The 15,741-nt window shown below is 31.9% G+C and overlaps 2 protein-coding genes across 3 annotated transcripts in view; both read left to right on the top strand.

The window, feature by feature from the left end:
* Positions 1 to 60: 60 nt before the first annotated feature.
* LOC106756026 (alanine--tRNA ligase) overlaps positions 61 to 15,741 on the top strand; it is a 24,640-nt gene continuing 8,959 nt past the window's right edge. Inside the window, exons 1-7 of one of the 2 annotated variants that reach the window (XM_014638265.2) lie at positions 11,686 to 12,023; positions 12,335 to 12,573; positions 13,179 to 13,319; positions 13,732 to 13,878; positions 13,992 to 14,144; positions 14,974 to 15,103; positions 15,424 to 15,520. In XM_014638265.2, the coding sequence (XP_014493751.1) occupies positions 11,735 to 12,023; positions 12,335 to 12,573; positions 13,179 to 13,319; positions 13,732 to 13,878; positions 13,992 to 14,144; positions 14,974 to 15,103; positions 15,424 to 15,520 (1,196 nt within the window). In that variant the 5' untranslated portion in view covers positions 11,686 to 11,734. Of the gene's footprint in view, positions 234 to 11,685; positions 12,024 to 12,334; positions 12,574 to 13,178; positions 13,320 to 13,731; positions 13,879 to 13,991; positions 14,145 to 14,973; positions 15,104 to 15,423; positions 15,521 to 15,741 lie in introns of those variants that run through there. The other variant, XM_022777797.1, reaches the window with a different exon arrangement.
* The window catches only part of LOC106756028 (general transcription factor 3C polypeptide 3), a 30,902-nt gene continuing 22,128 nt past the window's right edge, over positions 6,968 to 15,741 (top strand). The window contains exons 1-2 of the mRNA XM_014638267.2: positions 6,968 to 7,285; positions 7,781 to 7,887. Coding sequence (XP_014493753.1) covers positions 7,843 to 7,887 — 45 coding nt within the window. The 5' untranslated portion in view covers positions 6,968 to 7,285; positions 7,781 to 7,842. The remainder of the gene's footprint in view (positions 7,286 to 7,780; positions 7,888 to 15,741) is intronic.

Raw genomic sequence — 15,741 nt, 5'->3', positions numbered from 1 at the left:
TGGGAAGTTGGTGGTCATTTGACTTCTTTACTTATATAATCCATAACTTTTGCTCTTTTTAAGTTTAAATCATGAACTTTTTTGTGCTTCAGGTTTACAAGTTACCTTCAGATCGCTTGTATGCCACATATTTTGGTGATGATGACAAGGCTGGTCTTGCCCCTGATTTTGAGGCTAGAGATATATGGTTGAAGTTTTTGCCTCCTGGACGTGTGCTTCCTTTTGGATGTAAAGTATGCTTTCACCACGTCTTAAATTAAAATGTGAAACAGAATCACAAAGTATAATTAATATTGTAGTAAACAGTATGCATTATTGTTACCTGACCAAGTAGGAGACGTAACGAAATCAACCTCTTACACACTCAAAATAAGCAAAAGAATAATGAAAGAATGAAATTGAACGAATGAATATCTTTTATTGATGGTAATATTTGAATAAACAAAAGTAAACATTAATTAGGAGCTTATTGGGAGCTTAACCTCTGTCAATTATTTCTAATAAATGGGAGCAGGATCTCTATCAGTTACCTGAGAGCATAACCTCTCATACAAAACTCAGAAATCAAAAACATACCCTTAACCCTAGACTCTAACTTTATTTATACTAATTATTTCCTGTTCATCTCTTACTAAATATTTTCCTAGAATATATTTGCATTTAATATAAATATCCCTATATATAAATATCTCTCCATATATTATATATCCTAGCATATATTCTTAATTATAAATATCTTATATTGAATATTTTCCTAGAATATATATTTATTTACTCTAATTAACTTATACTGAATATCTTACATTGAATATTTTTCTGGAATATATATTTATTTACTCTAATTAACTTATACTATATTTATTTACTCTAATTAACTTAAATTGAATATTTTCCTGGAATATATATTTATTTACTCTAATTAACTTATACTATATTTATTTACTCTAATTAACTTATACTATATTCATTTACTCTAATTAACTTATACTAAATATCCTCCCACCTTATACCCTAACAATTATTTTATACTAGCATCAGAGCAAAATACGTGTTTGGGTGTTAAATCACCTATAATAATAACAATATATTCTCTCAATAATCTCGGGATATGATTTATTTTCTAAAACTAATCACTAGTTTACTATGTTTAGTCTCCCTAGCAATTGATCATGCATTACATTAATTCGCATAGAAGCCTAAGACAATTGGTCCTTCTATCCCTATGTTTAGGCAATATTTCTCCCAAGAGAATTCCCTCATGTCTAGATCTACTCATATGTGTCCATATAGATATAATAAAAGATTATGCTATTGAATAATGTCTTAAAGAAAGCATACAAAGATAATAGAGGAAAAACTCTAACAATTGATGAAATCAAGCATATGAATAAAGCATCATTTCAATATATAAGAGTATCAAAGGATTACATCGTTTCCCTAACAACAATGGAGGTTTAGTTCACCATAGACATGGTGAAACTAGATGAAAATAATGAAAAGATAAACCTTTGATAAGTTGGAGCTCCCGCATCCAAAATCTGCCTCCAAGGGGTGAAGAAGGTGTTTTTGCACCCTTTCTGCAAAAAGATCACCTCTCTAGGTCGTCTCGATCTTTAAATAGATCATAAAAATAACAAAAATTTGGCTGAGGCCCAAGAAACTAGCGCTCAGTGCTGGGCTACCGCTTAATGGTAGGTGCGACACTCATCTGGCGCTCAGCGGTGCCGCTCAACATCGCCTGCGGTACTAAACTGCACTCTGGTTGACTTTTCAACATTATGATTGACTAGTTGACTTTTCTGGTTGACTGTTGACTTTTATGCATTCTGGTTGACTTTTCTGCATTGTAATTCCTTAATACTTCAACCCTTCTTTCAAATCATTCCAATAACCTATAAAATCAAGGGAAATTAGTGATAAAATCATAAAGTATATCCTCAACTCTCTTATTCACAAAACTAAAGAAAAATCATGAGTCCAAGCAAGTCTCTAAATCAAAAAGGGTGCATTAAGTGTAAAAATAACGGTTTTTCAACTGTTATCACAGCCCCCAACTTAGAAATTTGTTTGTCGTCAAGCAAAACAAAATCTAACTCAGTTTTCAAACAATCAATACAATAGATTAACACACTTCAAAATTCTTTTTTCCAAGACAGGTAATTACTCTCAGTTCATCATAAAAATATCAGTCAAGATGTATAGATGCATTACTTCAATTAAACTCAATATGGTGTTCATATAATTACAGTCTTTTCAACAAATGCTATTATCATGAATGACTAATTAACCAAGCACATATGCAATCATGTATAACTAAAACTACTCCTCACCAAAGAAAGTGTTTCACTCAAGCACACAGGTGTATATTGAGGTGACTCATTCTCTCTACTATCACAATGTCATACAAATTAACTTTGCCTTTCATTTAACCACAATCAATCATACTCACAAATAAGTTATCATCACAATGACTTTCCATGACTTGTAACGTGATTGGGCTAAGAAGAAAAAATTGGTTTTTCTAGATCACAAAATCCTTGAGTTAAAAGAGTTATTTGAAAATTTATCATTCAAGCACAAACTCTCTTTAAAAAAACCAATCTTACTCATTCCCAACTTTTACCTTGTTTGCATTGAGCTTATCTTTCTTTCATTCTATATTTTCTATCTTTTTCATCTTTTTCATGCTTTGCTCAACACATTAGCTCAATGCTTATCTTTTCTTTTTCAACTTTTCCAACAACCCCAAACTTGAACCTTTATCAATACCATACAATAATTCTTAACTTAACTCAAGGTAAAGATTTTCAAAAAGAGTTTTTACATATTGTTTAAGGCTTAGGTTCAAAAAGGGTAGAACACATTGTGCTCTTCTTTATTGGGACGAAAATTTATGCATTGGCTAAGAAAGGGCTGATAAAAAATGGCCTTTATCATATGACACAAGCAAACAAGTGATTTAATCATAGAAACCTGGGCAAAGTCATGCATGCTTTCAAAGTAAAAACAATCATTCAATAAAAAACTCTGGAGTTCAAAACCTCACAAATATGCTAATTCCAAGTTCCAATACATAGATACACATCTTGCCCAGTATCACAATCACAATCATATCATCATGCATCTGTTCACACATATTGTGAACCACCAAATGTATATAGCATCTCATATATCGTCTCAACATCAATCAATATAAAAGCATCATCAAGCACACTCATCAAATTAATATCAACCCATTGCATCAGATATAAGTTTTAAACCAAGTACATCAACACCTATTCTAAAAACAGAAACAAATAAAGCATAAATCACAAAGGTAGGTTTAGAAAATTGGGTTGCCTCCCAAGTAGCACTTGTTTAATGTCACGAGCCTGACCCATTAATCCTTCAACATCCTTCAATAGATGCACATCTTTCTCATTAGCACCCATTAGTAGATGTTAATCTTTCTTATCTTCATTAACATTCATCTGTAAATGTTGTCAATGACACCCATCAGTAAATGCCTAATCACACAACATCCTTTAGTAGATGCTTAATCACATAACATCCTCCAGTAAATGCTATTATTCCTCTTTCTTATCATGGCAACATCCACCGGTAGATGTTGTAGCAGCATCCATCAATAAATGCTTTCATTCGTCATCCTCATCATAACAACATCCATCAGTAAATGTCGTTATCTAAGTCCTCTTAGCATCCATCAGTAGATGCTGTCATCATTGTCATCAGAAGTAGCATATAACCTAAAAAACTCAAACACAAAGAAAAATTAAATCTAAACCACACAAATAATCAATTAAAAAGAAAAAAAAATCAGAAACTAGGTTGCCTCTGCTCTTTTAATTTGACCCAATAAAGCTCAAACACCCATCAGTAAGTGTTGGTATTCTCCTTGCTTGATATTTTTCTCTGTTTCTTATTTCTGCTGAATTTCTTCATAAATTTGATAAAACCAAACACCTGTTTCCATGTCTCAATCATAGGAACTTTAATCTCCAATTTCTTGAAGATTTCCATAAAGCATTTAAACTCCTTCTCCTTCCTATGACACCTCTTTGGATGAGGAAAGGGTTTTTCGTATGATCCTTTAGTTTTTCCTCTCTTCCTCTTTTTCTTATTTGTCTTCTCCCTCACTTTTCTCTTTTTCTTTTCTCCTATTTTCTTCTTTATTTTCACACACATTTTCTTTTCTTCTTTTCTCTCAATCACTTCTTTTTCTTTCTCCTCATCTTTATCTTCCTAACTCAACCTTTCTATTTCTTCTTCCTCTATTTTCTCCTCATCTCTCTCTATCTTTTCCTCTTCAATAATCTTGTCACTTCCAGTGATATTGGCTTGACACTCCTCCCTAGGGTTAACTCCAGTATCAACCCTAGAATTGTCCAGTTTCTCAATTAAGTGACTAATCTGCATCTCCATCCTTTTGCATGTTGTGTCAATTCTTTCTTGAGCGGAGTCGATATTTTGCATAGATTGTTGAAAGACATCTTCCAATCTTGCTATTGATAGAGAGTGTTTTTGAGGTTCCCACCAGTGGTTGAGATTATCTTGATAGAACTGAGTGTCCGTATAGTTAAATTCTTGTCCAAACTGCGTTATGCAAACATTAGGCACAAAATCGTAGAAAACATTTATTAGAATAAACAAAAATAAACATAAAAAATCAAGTCAAAGTTAATCAATAAGACTCCAGCAACGACGCCAAAAACTTGTTAAGACACCGACAAGTGTACCGAATCGTATCAAGTAATAAAAAGTGGTAAGACCAAGTATCGTTTCCCTAGAGACTCATAGGCCTAGACTTTTATGTGATTTGTTGATTATAATAACACTTGATAAACGAAAATTAGGGTTTTATAATGCAAAAGACGAAAATTAAATATGCACATGCAAGGATTGATCAATTGATAATTGAACGATATGGATGAATGGTGTTGTTGGGGTTTCCGATTTATCCTAATCCACTCTTATATATTTATGAATTCTACTTTTTCATTAACGTTAATGCCACTTCTAATTTACCCTAATCCCAATGCCTTGGTGAAAAGAGTCTACTCCTAATCACTAGTTTACTATGTCTAGTCTCCCTAGCAATTGATCATGCATTACATTAATTCGCACAGAAGCTTAAGGCAATTGGTCCTCCTATCCCTATGTCTAGGCAATATTGCTCCCAAGAGAATTTCCCCCATGTCTAGATTTGCCCACATGTGTCCATATAGATATAATCAAAGATTATGCTATTGAATAATGTCTTAAACAAAACATACAAAGATAATAGAGGAAAAACTCTAACAATTAATAAAATCAAGCATATGAATAAAGCATCAATTCAATATATGAGAATATCAAAGAATTACATTGTTTCCCCAACAATAATGGAGGTTTAGTTCATCATTGACACGGTGAAACTAGATGGAAATAATGAAAAGAATGAAAAGATAAACCCTAGATTTGATAAGTTGGAGCTCCCGCATCCAAATTCTGCCTCCAAGGGGGTGAAGAAGGTGTTTATGCGTCCTTTCTGCCAAAAGATCACCTCTCTATGTCGTATGGGTCTTTAAATAGATCATAAAAATAACATAAAAACTGGCCCAAGCCCAAGAAACTTGCACTCAACGCTAGGCTACTGCTCAGCGGTAGGTGCAACACTCATTTGGTGCTCAACGGTGACGCTTAGGCGCAAAACAGTGAAAACTGACGCTCAACGGTGCCGCTCAGCGCCACCTGCGGTACTAAATTGCACTATGGTTGACTTTTCAACATTTTGGTAGACTGGTTGAGTTTTCTGGTTGATTGATTGACTTTTCTGCATTTTGGTTGACTTTTATGCATTACAACTCATTAATACTTCAACCATTCTTTCAAATTATTCCAATAACCTACAAAATCAAGAGAACTTAGTGATAAAATCATAAAGTATATCCTCAACTATCCTATTCACACGATTAAAGAAAAATCACGAGTCCAAACAAGTCTCTAAATAAAAAAGAGTGCATTAAATATCAAAATTAAGTATAAAATAACGGTTTTTCAACCGTTAAACCTATATCAATTTTAAAAGACGATTTTCTAAACTTTTCTATAAACGAGTCCCCATTATGCTTGGTAAATGATATTTGCACCCTCGTAATTACTTGCTCTATTTTTTTAGTATTATCATAATAATAAATTTAACATCTTCGTTAAAAAAAAATATTTTTACATGAAATTTAAATTTTATATTAGAGAAACTTTGAGAGAAAAAAATATCACAAAAACTAATAGTAATAGTAAAAGTTAATAAAATATATTTAAAATTAAGTGTAAATAATATATTATTAAAGGATGTCTTATAAAAACTCTCAAATAAAAAAAATATTATTTTGAAAAATGAAATGATATAATAAGTTTAACAAAAAAAATAGTAAATTAAAATTTGATTTTAAGATTGATGAAAATGAGTATCACAATTCTTAGATTTGATTATAAAATAACTTTTTCATTATGCATTAGAAAAATAGATTCTAAAAAAATATTGCATAATTTAAATTGATTTTTAGTTATTATGTATAATATCTATATTAATAGAATTTACCTTAGTGAAACATATTTCTAATAGAATATATTAAAAATAAAAAATAATAAAACAAATATATTGGATGAAATCCTAGCATATTAAAGTCTTATTTTAAATTTAATTTGATTCAATGTCTAGTAAAAAAATTAAACAACTCTTATAGTTTTTATATCGCCGTCCACTAATTTTTCTTTCAATTTTTTAAAGCTAAATTTTTTAATTATTTATTTATTGTAAATTTCAATTATAACATAAGTTATAAATTATAAGTATTTTGTGCATGGTAAAAGTTTAAATATTAGTTTATAAGAATAAATGACAGTAAATTGATAAAAAAGTTATGATGGGTTATAAATGACATTTGCCCAGTAGGGCAAAACAGCTCTTATATTAATGAGTCACGCGTAGGGCAGAAAGTAAGAATATCTGAGTCGGATGGGAAAAGAGGAAACGATTTTGCTGAAGTAAACTAAGCTGGAAAGGAAGATGAAGAGCACGCAGCAGGAGGAAGATGAAACGACATAGAAAAAGAAAATGAGTATACTTTCAGATTCGAAAATGGGATGAATACTTTGGATTTTGTCGACAACAATGACGATTCTGGCCTTCTACCCTAGCGTTTCGAGCGTCTCTCGCCGATAAAAAAACGAAAAGCAACTGAACAATGCCTTCTTCAGCCCTAATTAACCGCGATGCTGTAGGCTCTGATACTGAAATTTGAGGGTTAGTATGATATAACTGTTTTATTTGTTTGCATTTGTGGTTGGACTTTTGAAATTGGTAATTCCTGTTTTTTTGTTATCGTTGCGTACGGTTTATACTTAGAATTTGTGCTCTAGGAGTCGATGCAACTTTGTACTGTCAATATATTGATTCAGAGCTGTGCATGTGCAACCGAAAATGCCACAATTTCGTACATGTTGAATAGAGATTGGAATATATTAGTTGTGAAACTTAATTTTTATTGACAGCAAAGGAAAATCTTATAGATTCAAGAAATTAGAGAAAAAGTACGGGAGGTTAAAAATTAAAATAAAAAAAAAGAAAATCCTTGAATCCCTTGTTCAATGAGATGAGCTACTGATAATTCTTGATTGAGTTCAGGTGCTAAAAGGGTTGAACAAATTCTAAATGTATCAAATGATAAAATAACTCACTGCGCTTACTTACTTTTTTCATGTTTGTTTGATTCATGCTATTTTATATCACTAAATGCAGTGAAGAGCCCCTTCTAAGATGGCTAGGGAAAGTAATATTTCGGGTCAAAGATAGCTGAGATAATGGAAGCAATAGATTATCATGGTGTGCGCAAGAGATCAAGAAAGGTATGCCATGCAGTGCATAATATATTATGTTTGCAGTTTGTCTGGTTTTCTCTATAAACAAGTAAGCTTTGAAAGATAAATTGGTAGTTCATCATTGTGTCACATTGCAAAAAATATTTTATTTCTTTTCTTTTATTTATTTTTCTACGTAAGCAAAGGCTATCATGAAAGAAGTTGATTGCCTACCGTTATTTTTTGTTAGTCTCCTGATGCATTTTTAGCAGTTTGCCAGTCATAAGCAAAGGCTACACCAGAAAGAAGTTGATAACTTTCCTTTAATTCTTTTATATTACAGGGTAGATTACAAGTTTTGATCTCCAACAATAGAGTGGATATTAGAGGAATACGTTTGGTGTTATGATTTTGGAAGAAAATTTAAGATATGTGGTTATGCCTGTTGCATTTTTTTTGCTCATAGCTGTTTCCATTTTTTATATGCAGGTTACATTAGTTTCATTCTTACAATTTCCCCCTCTTTTTTCCCTGAATTTTCTGTTCTACATGATAGCTTATCACTAGTTTAATTGTTTACCATTTTCTTTGTATGCTTACGATTCTTTATTTTTTATACATATAATATCCATAACCTAGAACAAATGTACATGAAAATGTGAAAATGTAAGCACTCAGTTGCAAGTTATATGACTACCTTCTGTTTTAAATTTTAATGTAACCTACATGACCCTTTTAATGTAACCTACATGGCAGTTACTTTTCGTTCTTTTATCGCAAAAAGCTTCCTGTTCAAGACCCTCGAATCGCTCGTAGGGTAGAAGGCCAGAATCGACAAAGTCCAAAGTATTCATTCATTTTTGAACCTGAAAGTATACTCATTCTTTTCTTCCATGTCATTGACATCTTCCTCTGGTGCTGCGTGCTCTTCCTCTGCCTCTCCTGTGCCATCGACGACGTTGTTTACTTCAATGAAGTCGTTTCCCTCTTTTGCCATCGGATTCAGACGCTGCTTTCAGGGTCTTCCACTCTTACTTAATTGTTCCATTTCTTTTTGTAATTGATTTGATGTAATATTAGTTATAGTTTTGTTTTTGAGATAAATTTCTCTTTTCTAAAACTTATTTGGAGAAGAGGGATAGAGAAAAATAATGGAACTTTTTGTTGGATTTTATTTGAACTTAAACTCTGGCCAAAGTAAAACTAGTTTTTTGAAAATTCAAGTGCCAGTCTCACTATTTTAAAACTAGGTTATGGTTTCGGAGCTACCTGACTTATTTATGGAGTCATCTTATAATTTTATATAGTTTGAAATCCTCTTGTCCAAATAGAGTTTGGTCACTTTGAATTTTGTATGCCGACAACCATCACTACTTGGAATATTTTTCACAAGTGAAGACAGATGTTCGTCAATTAGGAGAATTTCTCATATGCATTGTGCGTTCCATTTGATATTTACTTATATGTGTACCCTTATCTTTTGATATTTACTTATATGTGTACCCTTATCTTTTGATATTTACTGATATGTGTACCCTTATCTTTTGATATTTACTATATGTGTACCCTTATCTTTTTTTCAGGGTACAGATGCAGCACACGTTAACGAGGCTATAGATCTTGCAGAGAAATTTGCATCAATGAGGTTGAGTTAATGTTGTATTGCAGTTTATCTGTGTATATGCTGTATACGAGTGATGTGTGATGTATGTGTGTGTATATGGGGGTGTGTCGTTGTGTATATGTATGTAGGAGGGATGACATCATGTGTATATGTATGTAGGGTGTAGGAGGGATGACATCACGACTACCGAATACTGAGTTTCATTATTCAATATTCATTCATAAATAAAACATTCATCATCTATCCAATTTCATGCCCATCGTGAATGATATTTTCATTTAATTTTGATCCCACCAAACAACTAATATACCCACACCTGTTTAAAGTTATCAGAATGGCCTATCGGACCCAACCTATTATGGATTGATAATTTAGTAAGTGAATCCTATTTTCATTTATTAGCTATCTAAAAAATTTTGAGTTTGGCACGAACTATTAGAGGTTGATGGGAAAATCCAAAAAAGTTTAAATTTATTTTTAAAAAATTGTTTTTTTTTTCCATTTTAGACACTACACAAATGATTCACCAAATAACTAAATCATAATTCTATATAAAATCTAAATATTATCAAAGTTTTACCCCAAAATTGAAAGGTTTGTTTGTGGCTTTGGTTGGATTATTAAATTAAAAGTGAGGTATTTTTTTTTTTTCTTTGAGTGAGTCAAGTTTTCAGTGGATTAGGTTTATTTTTCACCCGTACTAAAATTTACAATTTATAATTTTTTTAATCTAATATGATTGAATTTGTGATAGATCAAATTTAAAAACATGTCTAAAGAATTATAAAAGAATTAGTATACCAAGTTTAAAACTATTTTAAATGTCTTTTTATTTTATTTGTCTAAATTATAATAAAATATTTTTTATGCACTTATAAAAATTATAACATATAAGTTAAATCATGTTCTACAAGAAAAACAAGGATTAAAATAATAATAATTTAAATTACACATGTCTTTTATTTTTTTTAACTTCATTAGATGATAATAAAATATATGTATATAATTATAATGATGAAATTACACTTATGACAATTAATTGGAAAATAAGAGTAGTCTCATTAAAAGTTGTCACAACATTATTTCACAATATACAAATAAATAACACATACAAATATAAAACAAAAATAAAAATAATGAAATATCTCTCTTAGAAATAATTTGATATATTACTCAATCAAATAAAAAAAAAATATAATTGACGATTAAATAAATCGACTTAAAATCTAAAAAAGCTAATATAAAGTTAGTTTAAGAGTTGAAAAATAATAAAAATTGTTTTAAAAAAATAAAAGTGATTCAAATGAAACAAAAATTAAAAATAATAAAAAAAGAGAAAAGACATTTTTTTATTACATAGGTTATAAAATTCAATATTTGAAAATAGAAATAAAATACTTTTATGTAAAAAAACAAATAAAAATATTGTTATGTGAAAAAGCAATTAAAAATATTTAAAAATAAATAAAATTATTTAAATATAAAGAAAAAAACTGTTTGATTTACTCTAACTGATAATTCACTGTTTAATATAACGGTATAATTATAAAAAGAGGGAAAGTAACGTCAATATATTCACATTTTTAAGACGGAATATTTTTGCATTAATTAAACTCCAAAAATCTTCACTAGTCGGAGAATAAACAAAGGGAGTTACTCCCTGTACCTCCCCAATTCCAACCTCCACCCCCCCAATTTTTTTGGATTTTTTTTTAAATACAAAATTAATCTTTATGTTTTTTTTATTTTTACCGTTTTACACCTATTTACTAAAGTTAACCTACTCTTTTTACAGTCTGTCTCAGTCAAAACACACAGACTCAAATTCCTCTTCTTCGTATTCCCACCCCCACCCCCACCAAAGCTTTTGAAACACTCCTCCTCCAAACACTCTCTGCAACTCTCACTCTNCCATTTATACGTTAAAAATATATTTAAAAATAATACATCAAAACATATAAATTCCATTATTAAAATATCTGAAAATTAATATAAAAAGTAAACTAATAAAACAAATCTTAAAAATGGAATGGGGGGTGGGGGTTAGAATTGGGGAGGTACATGGAGTAACCCCCATAAACAAATTATCGTCTCAAAAAACTTGGGCCGGCCGGCAAAATTGGGTCTGTAATGTGAGTAGTTGACCAAACAAAAAGGCCCAATAGTAGTTTCATTAAAAAAATAGTTATTACATAATATTTGGAGAAGTGGACTTATTCGTCTGTTCCAAATGTTAGCGTTAAAAAAACCAAGACACTAATAGATGAGTGAATGAAAAGAGGATTTGGTGTAAGAGCTTTGCTCATTTCCTTTCGAAACTGTAACCCTGTTCCGCCGCCGCTACTACCACTGTCACTCCCCTTTCGCGCCGCTAGATCTCTTCATTCGCCGTCGTCTCCCGTCGCAGCCATGCCTGGAGCTGAGACTCAGCATGTGGAGTGGCCGGCGAAGCGCGTGAGGGACACTTTCATGGGTTTCTTCGAAGGCAAGAATCACGTCAACTGGAAGTCCAGCCCCGTCGTTCCCTTCAATGACCCCACTCTTCTCTTCGCCAACGCTGGTATGTTTTGCGATGAGTGATTATGTGTATGGATTTTTCTTCAAGTCAACTTGTGCCATACTATATTTGAAATTGGGAATGGTCGTGGAGGCGTTAAAGGTTTTGACTTGAAATATGAAGTGATGCTTGTTAACATTTTTCATTGTGAGAGAAGAGAAGGAGAGGGATATGGTAGGTGTTAAAAAGGTTTTTGTAGTGAAGACATGTTTGTTGATAGATATATTGGCCATAATAGTAAGTTAATAACACTGCGTTATTTGATTCGCGGGAAAAATTTATGGTGTTAAGGTTTATTTGTGATGTGATGATAGGTATGAACCAGTTCAAGCCAATTTTTTTGGGTACCGCGGATCCCAACACTGCCTTGAGTAAACTGTCTCGTGCTTGCAACACACAAAAGTGCATTCGAGCGGGTGGTAAACACAATGATCTTGATGATGTAGGGAAGGACACCTACCATCACACCTTCTTTGAGATGTTGGGAAATTGGTCGTTCGGGAATTACTTTAAAGTAGAAGCCATCAGCTGGGCGTGGGAGCTTCTAACCGAAGTATGCTTTATTGGTTGAACTTCATATTTTGCATCTTGAATTATATCCTCTTTGTTGTAAACATTGATATTATGTTAGATCACTATGCCAAGTGCTTTGTCCATGAGAATGATATCTAATCACTAGCAGCTAGTAATTAACTTTAGCTACCATCCTGTGCCATATAGGTTGGTTTATATTATTGGGTCTTTTGTGTTTGCTTAATTTGTGAGTTTCATATGGTAGTAAGTTGGTCTTCAGTTAAACTTTCATTTAGCAATTTTTCCATCACTGTCAACAGCACTTAGACCTTCCACTCCATCAATTGCACCATGCCAACTATTAATGCATTGAGTATCACATTATGAAGGATTTTGTTAGTGTTCAATTGTTAACTGCAATCTTGACATTGGGTATCACATTTAGGTACCTCTACCACTTGCTTATTATGGATGACTTAATAATCACATCCTATGAAAAAAATAAGTTGGAATGATTAATTTGTATGTATGGTATTGTGCCACATTACTAAATTGGGAAGTTAGTGGTCATTTGACTTCTTGATTTATATAATCCATAACTTTTGCTCTTTTTAAGTTTAAATCATGAACTTTTTTGTGCTTCAGGTTTACAAGTTACCTTCAGATCGCTTGTATGCCACATATTTTGGTGGGGATGACAAGGCTGGTCTTGCCCCTGATTTTGAGGCTAGAGATATATGGCTGAAGTTTTTGCCTCCTGGACGTGTGCTTCCTTTTGGATGTAAGGTATGCTTTCACCACGTCTTAAATTAAAATGTGAAACAGAATCACAAAGTATAATTAATATTGTAGCAAACAATATGCATTATTTTATTCTAGCATCAGAGTTATTTCACAGACAACCTATTGCTCTATTTTTATAATGTGATGATAAATTATTTTTCATACTTAATGGGTAACATTGTGACCGCAGGTAGTTATCAGTGAGTAATAATCGAAATTATACTGTCAATTAAAAGATTATTTGGGCTTCTCAAATGGATGCTGGGACCATTTCACCTTTCCTCTAGGAAAACAATTAGAATGCAACTTTTTTTCATAAGAATTATATGGCATACAAAATTGAAATTTAGTACTTTACTGTAATTTCTGTCTGAACTGAACCTGCATATCTTACTAAATCTGTATCTTTGGATAGGACAATTTCTGGGAAATGGGTGATACTGGTCCTTGTGGACCTTGCACTGAAATACATTTTGACAGAATTGGTAACCGTGATGCTGCATCATTGGTAAATAACGATGATCCTACTTGCATTGAGATATGGAACCTTGTCTTTATTCAGGTACTAAAATGATTTACAGAGATCAATAATTTTTGTCCTCTCATTTATGTACTTTGCTTAGTTGGTTCACCATGGATCTGTATGAATTTGACTATTTGTTTACCTGGTAACAGTTCAATAGGGAGGCTGATGGCTCTCTTAAACCGCTTCCAGCAAAGCATGTTGATACGGGCATGGGTTTTGAACGACTGACCTCTATACTACAAAATAAAATGAGCAATTATGACACTGACGTCTTCATGCCAATCTTTGATGTTATTCAGAAGGTATTTTGATGAAGGCATTAGAGTTTATTATATTTCCCTTGTGTTTGATGGTATTCAGCATGTAGTATCACATATCACTTTTATAGCAGAATGTGTACACATGGTACCCAGTGGAGAGAGCATTTCCTAACCTATCTGAACCCTAGTTATCCGTTTGTATAAAGAAGTTCTACTGGAATATTTAAATATGTAATTGTTATAAGTCTATAACAATTAACATGGAATAAAATGTTGACCAGGATTATTGTTGATTGTCGGGCTAGTACCCATTGTCCATAGTGTTTTTTTAAAGTTTTTACTGTCTTTGCCTACAATGAATGCAAAAAATAAATCACTGTAAGCTGAATGACATTAAATTGTTTTTTTCTTCTTCTTGTTTTTTCTGTTTGTGCACCTTGTGGCAGAACTAGGTCATTTGGATAAACCGACTTTATTCCTCAAGCTGCCTTGATATCTAATACCATTGGACATCTCCTTAAGTTCAAATGTCTATTTATATAAATATCTATTTTGACCTCAGATAACCTACATTTGCAAATTGTTGATTTTACTTGCTATTTTCAAATACTTATGGTTCCTACAGAAATATGTGTTCTTACATATAAGATTTCCATTGTGTCATGGAATGCATTTCCATGTGCTGTTTTAAAATCCTAAGAATGCTTTTATGAATTTGCATTTAGATTTGCATGTGTTTTTTAAATTTCTATGTGAATGATTCTCCTTGTTAATGTTTTATTTGTTTTCTTTTAGTACTTGTATTTAAATTATTGTTTGTGACTGTAACCTGTTTGATTTATAATTTTGCTTTTGTGTAACCCATTTACAGGCGACTGGTGCCAGACCATATTCTGGTAAAGTTGGAGCAGATGATGTAGATAAAGTTGACATGGCATACAGGGTTGTTGCAGATCATATCAGAACTCTTTCATTTGCCATTGCTGACGGGTCTCGTCCTGGTATGATATTATAGAACGGGTATTTTCATTGAAATTGCAAGTCACGAAATAGCAGCTTTAAGTGACATCAATTTTTTTTGTCTTTTCCCTTTCATACCTTGAGGGAGGCCTGTTCTTCATTGACAGTTTTAACTTTAACTCTGTTTGTAGCTGCATTATGAAAAATAAATTCCCTTATCCAATCTATTTAGGTTTTTGACTTTTTGATTATTATATATCTGTACTACTAGCTGTAAAACATTTAGTCTGTTTGGGCATCACGTAGACCCGTGTTAAACTAAAAAACTTCTACTATTTGACTGATTTCCATTTATTTTAAGGTAATGATGGCCGTGAGTATGTTCTAAGACGAATACTTCGTCGAGCTGTGCGGTATGGACGAGAAGTGCTAAAAGCTAAAGAGGGATTTTTCAGTGGGTATGCATAATGGTTAACAACTTTAATCTGTTGCCTAAATCTTGATGTAAATCTTTGTTTCCATCTATGGTGCACCATATGATACAAGTATTGGATACAAAACATATGTCTAACAAGGCCATTCATTTCATGTTAAAAAACATAGGATAATATACGTTAAAATATATATATATATATATATATATATATATATATATATATATATATATATATATATATAT

Source organism: Vigna radiata, chromosome 2 (genome assembly GCF_000741045.1).
Source record: "Vigna radiata var. radiata cultivar VC1973A chromosome 2, Vradiata_ver6, whole genome shotgun sequence".
NCBI classification, from domain to species: domain Eukaryota; kingdom Viridiplantae; phylum Streptophyta; class Magnoliopsida; order Fabales; family Fabaceae; genus Vigna; species Vigna radiata.
This window is presented reverse-complemented; position numbering and strand designations above follow the sequence as displayed.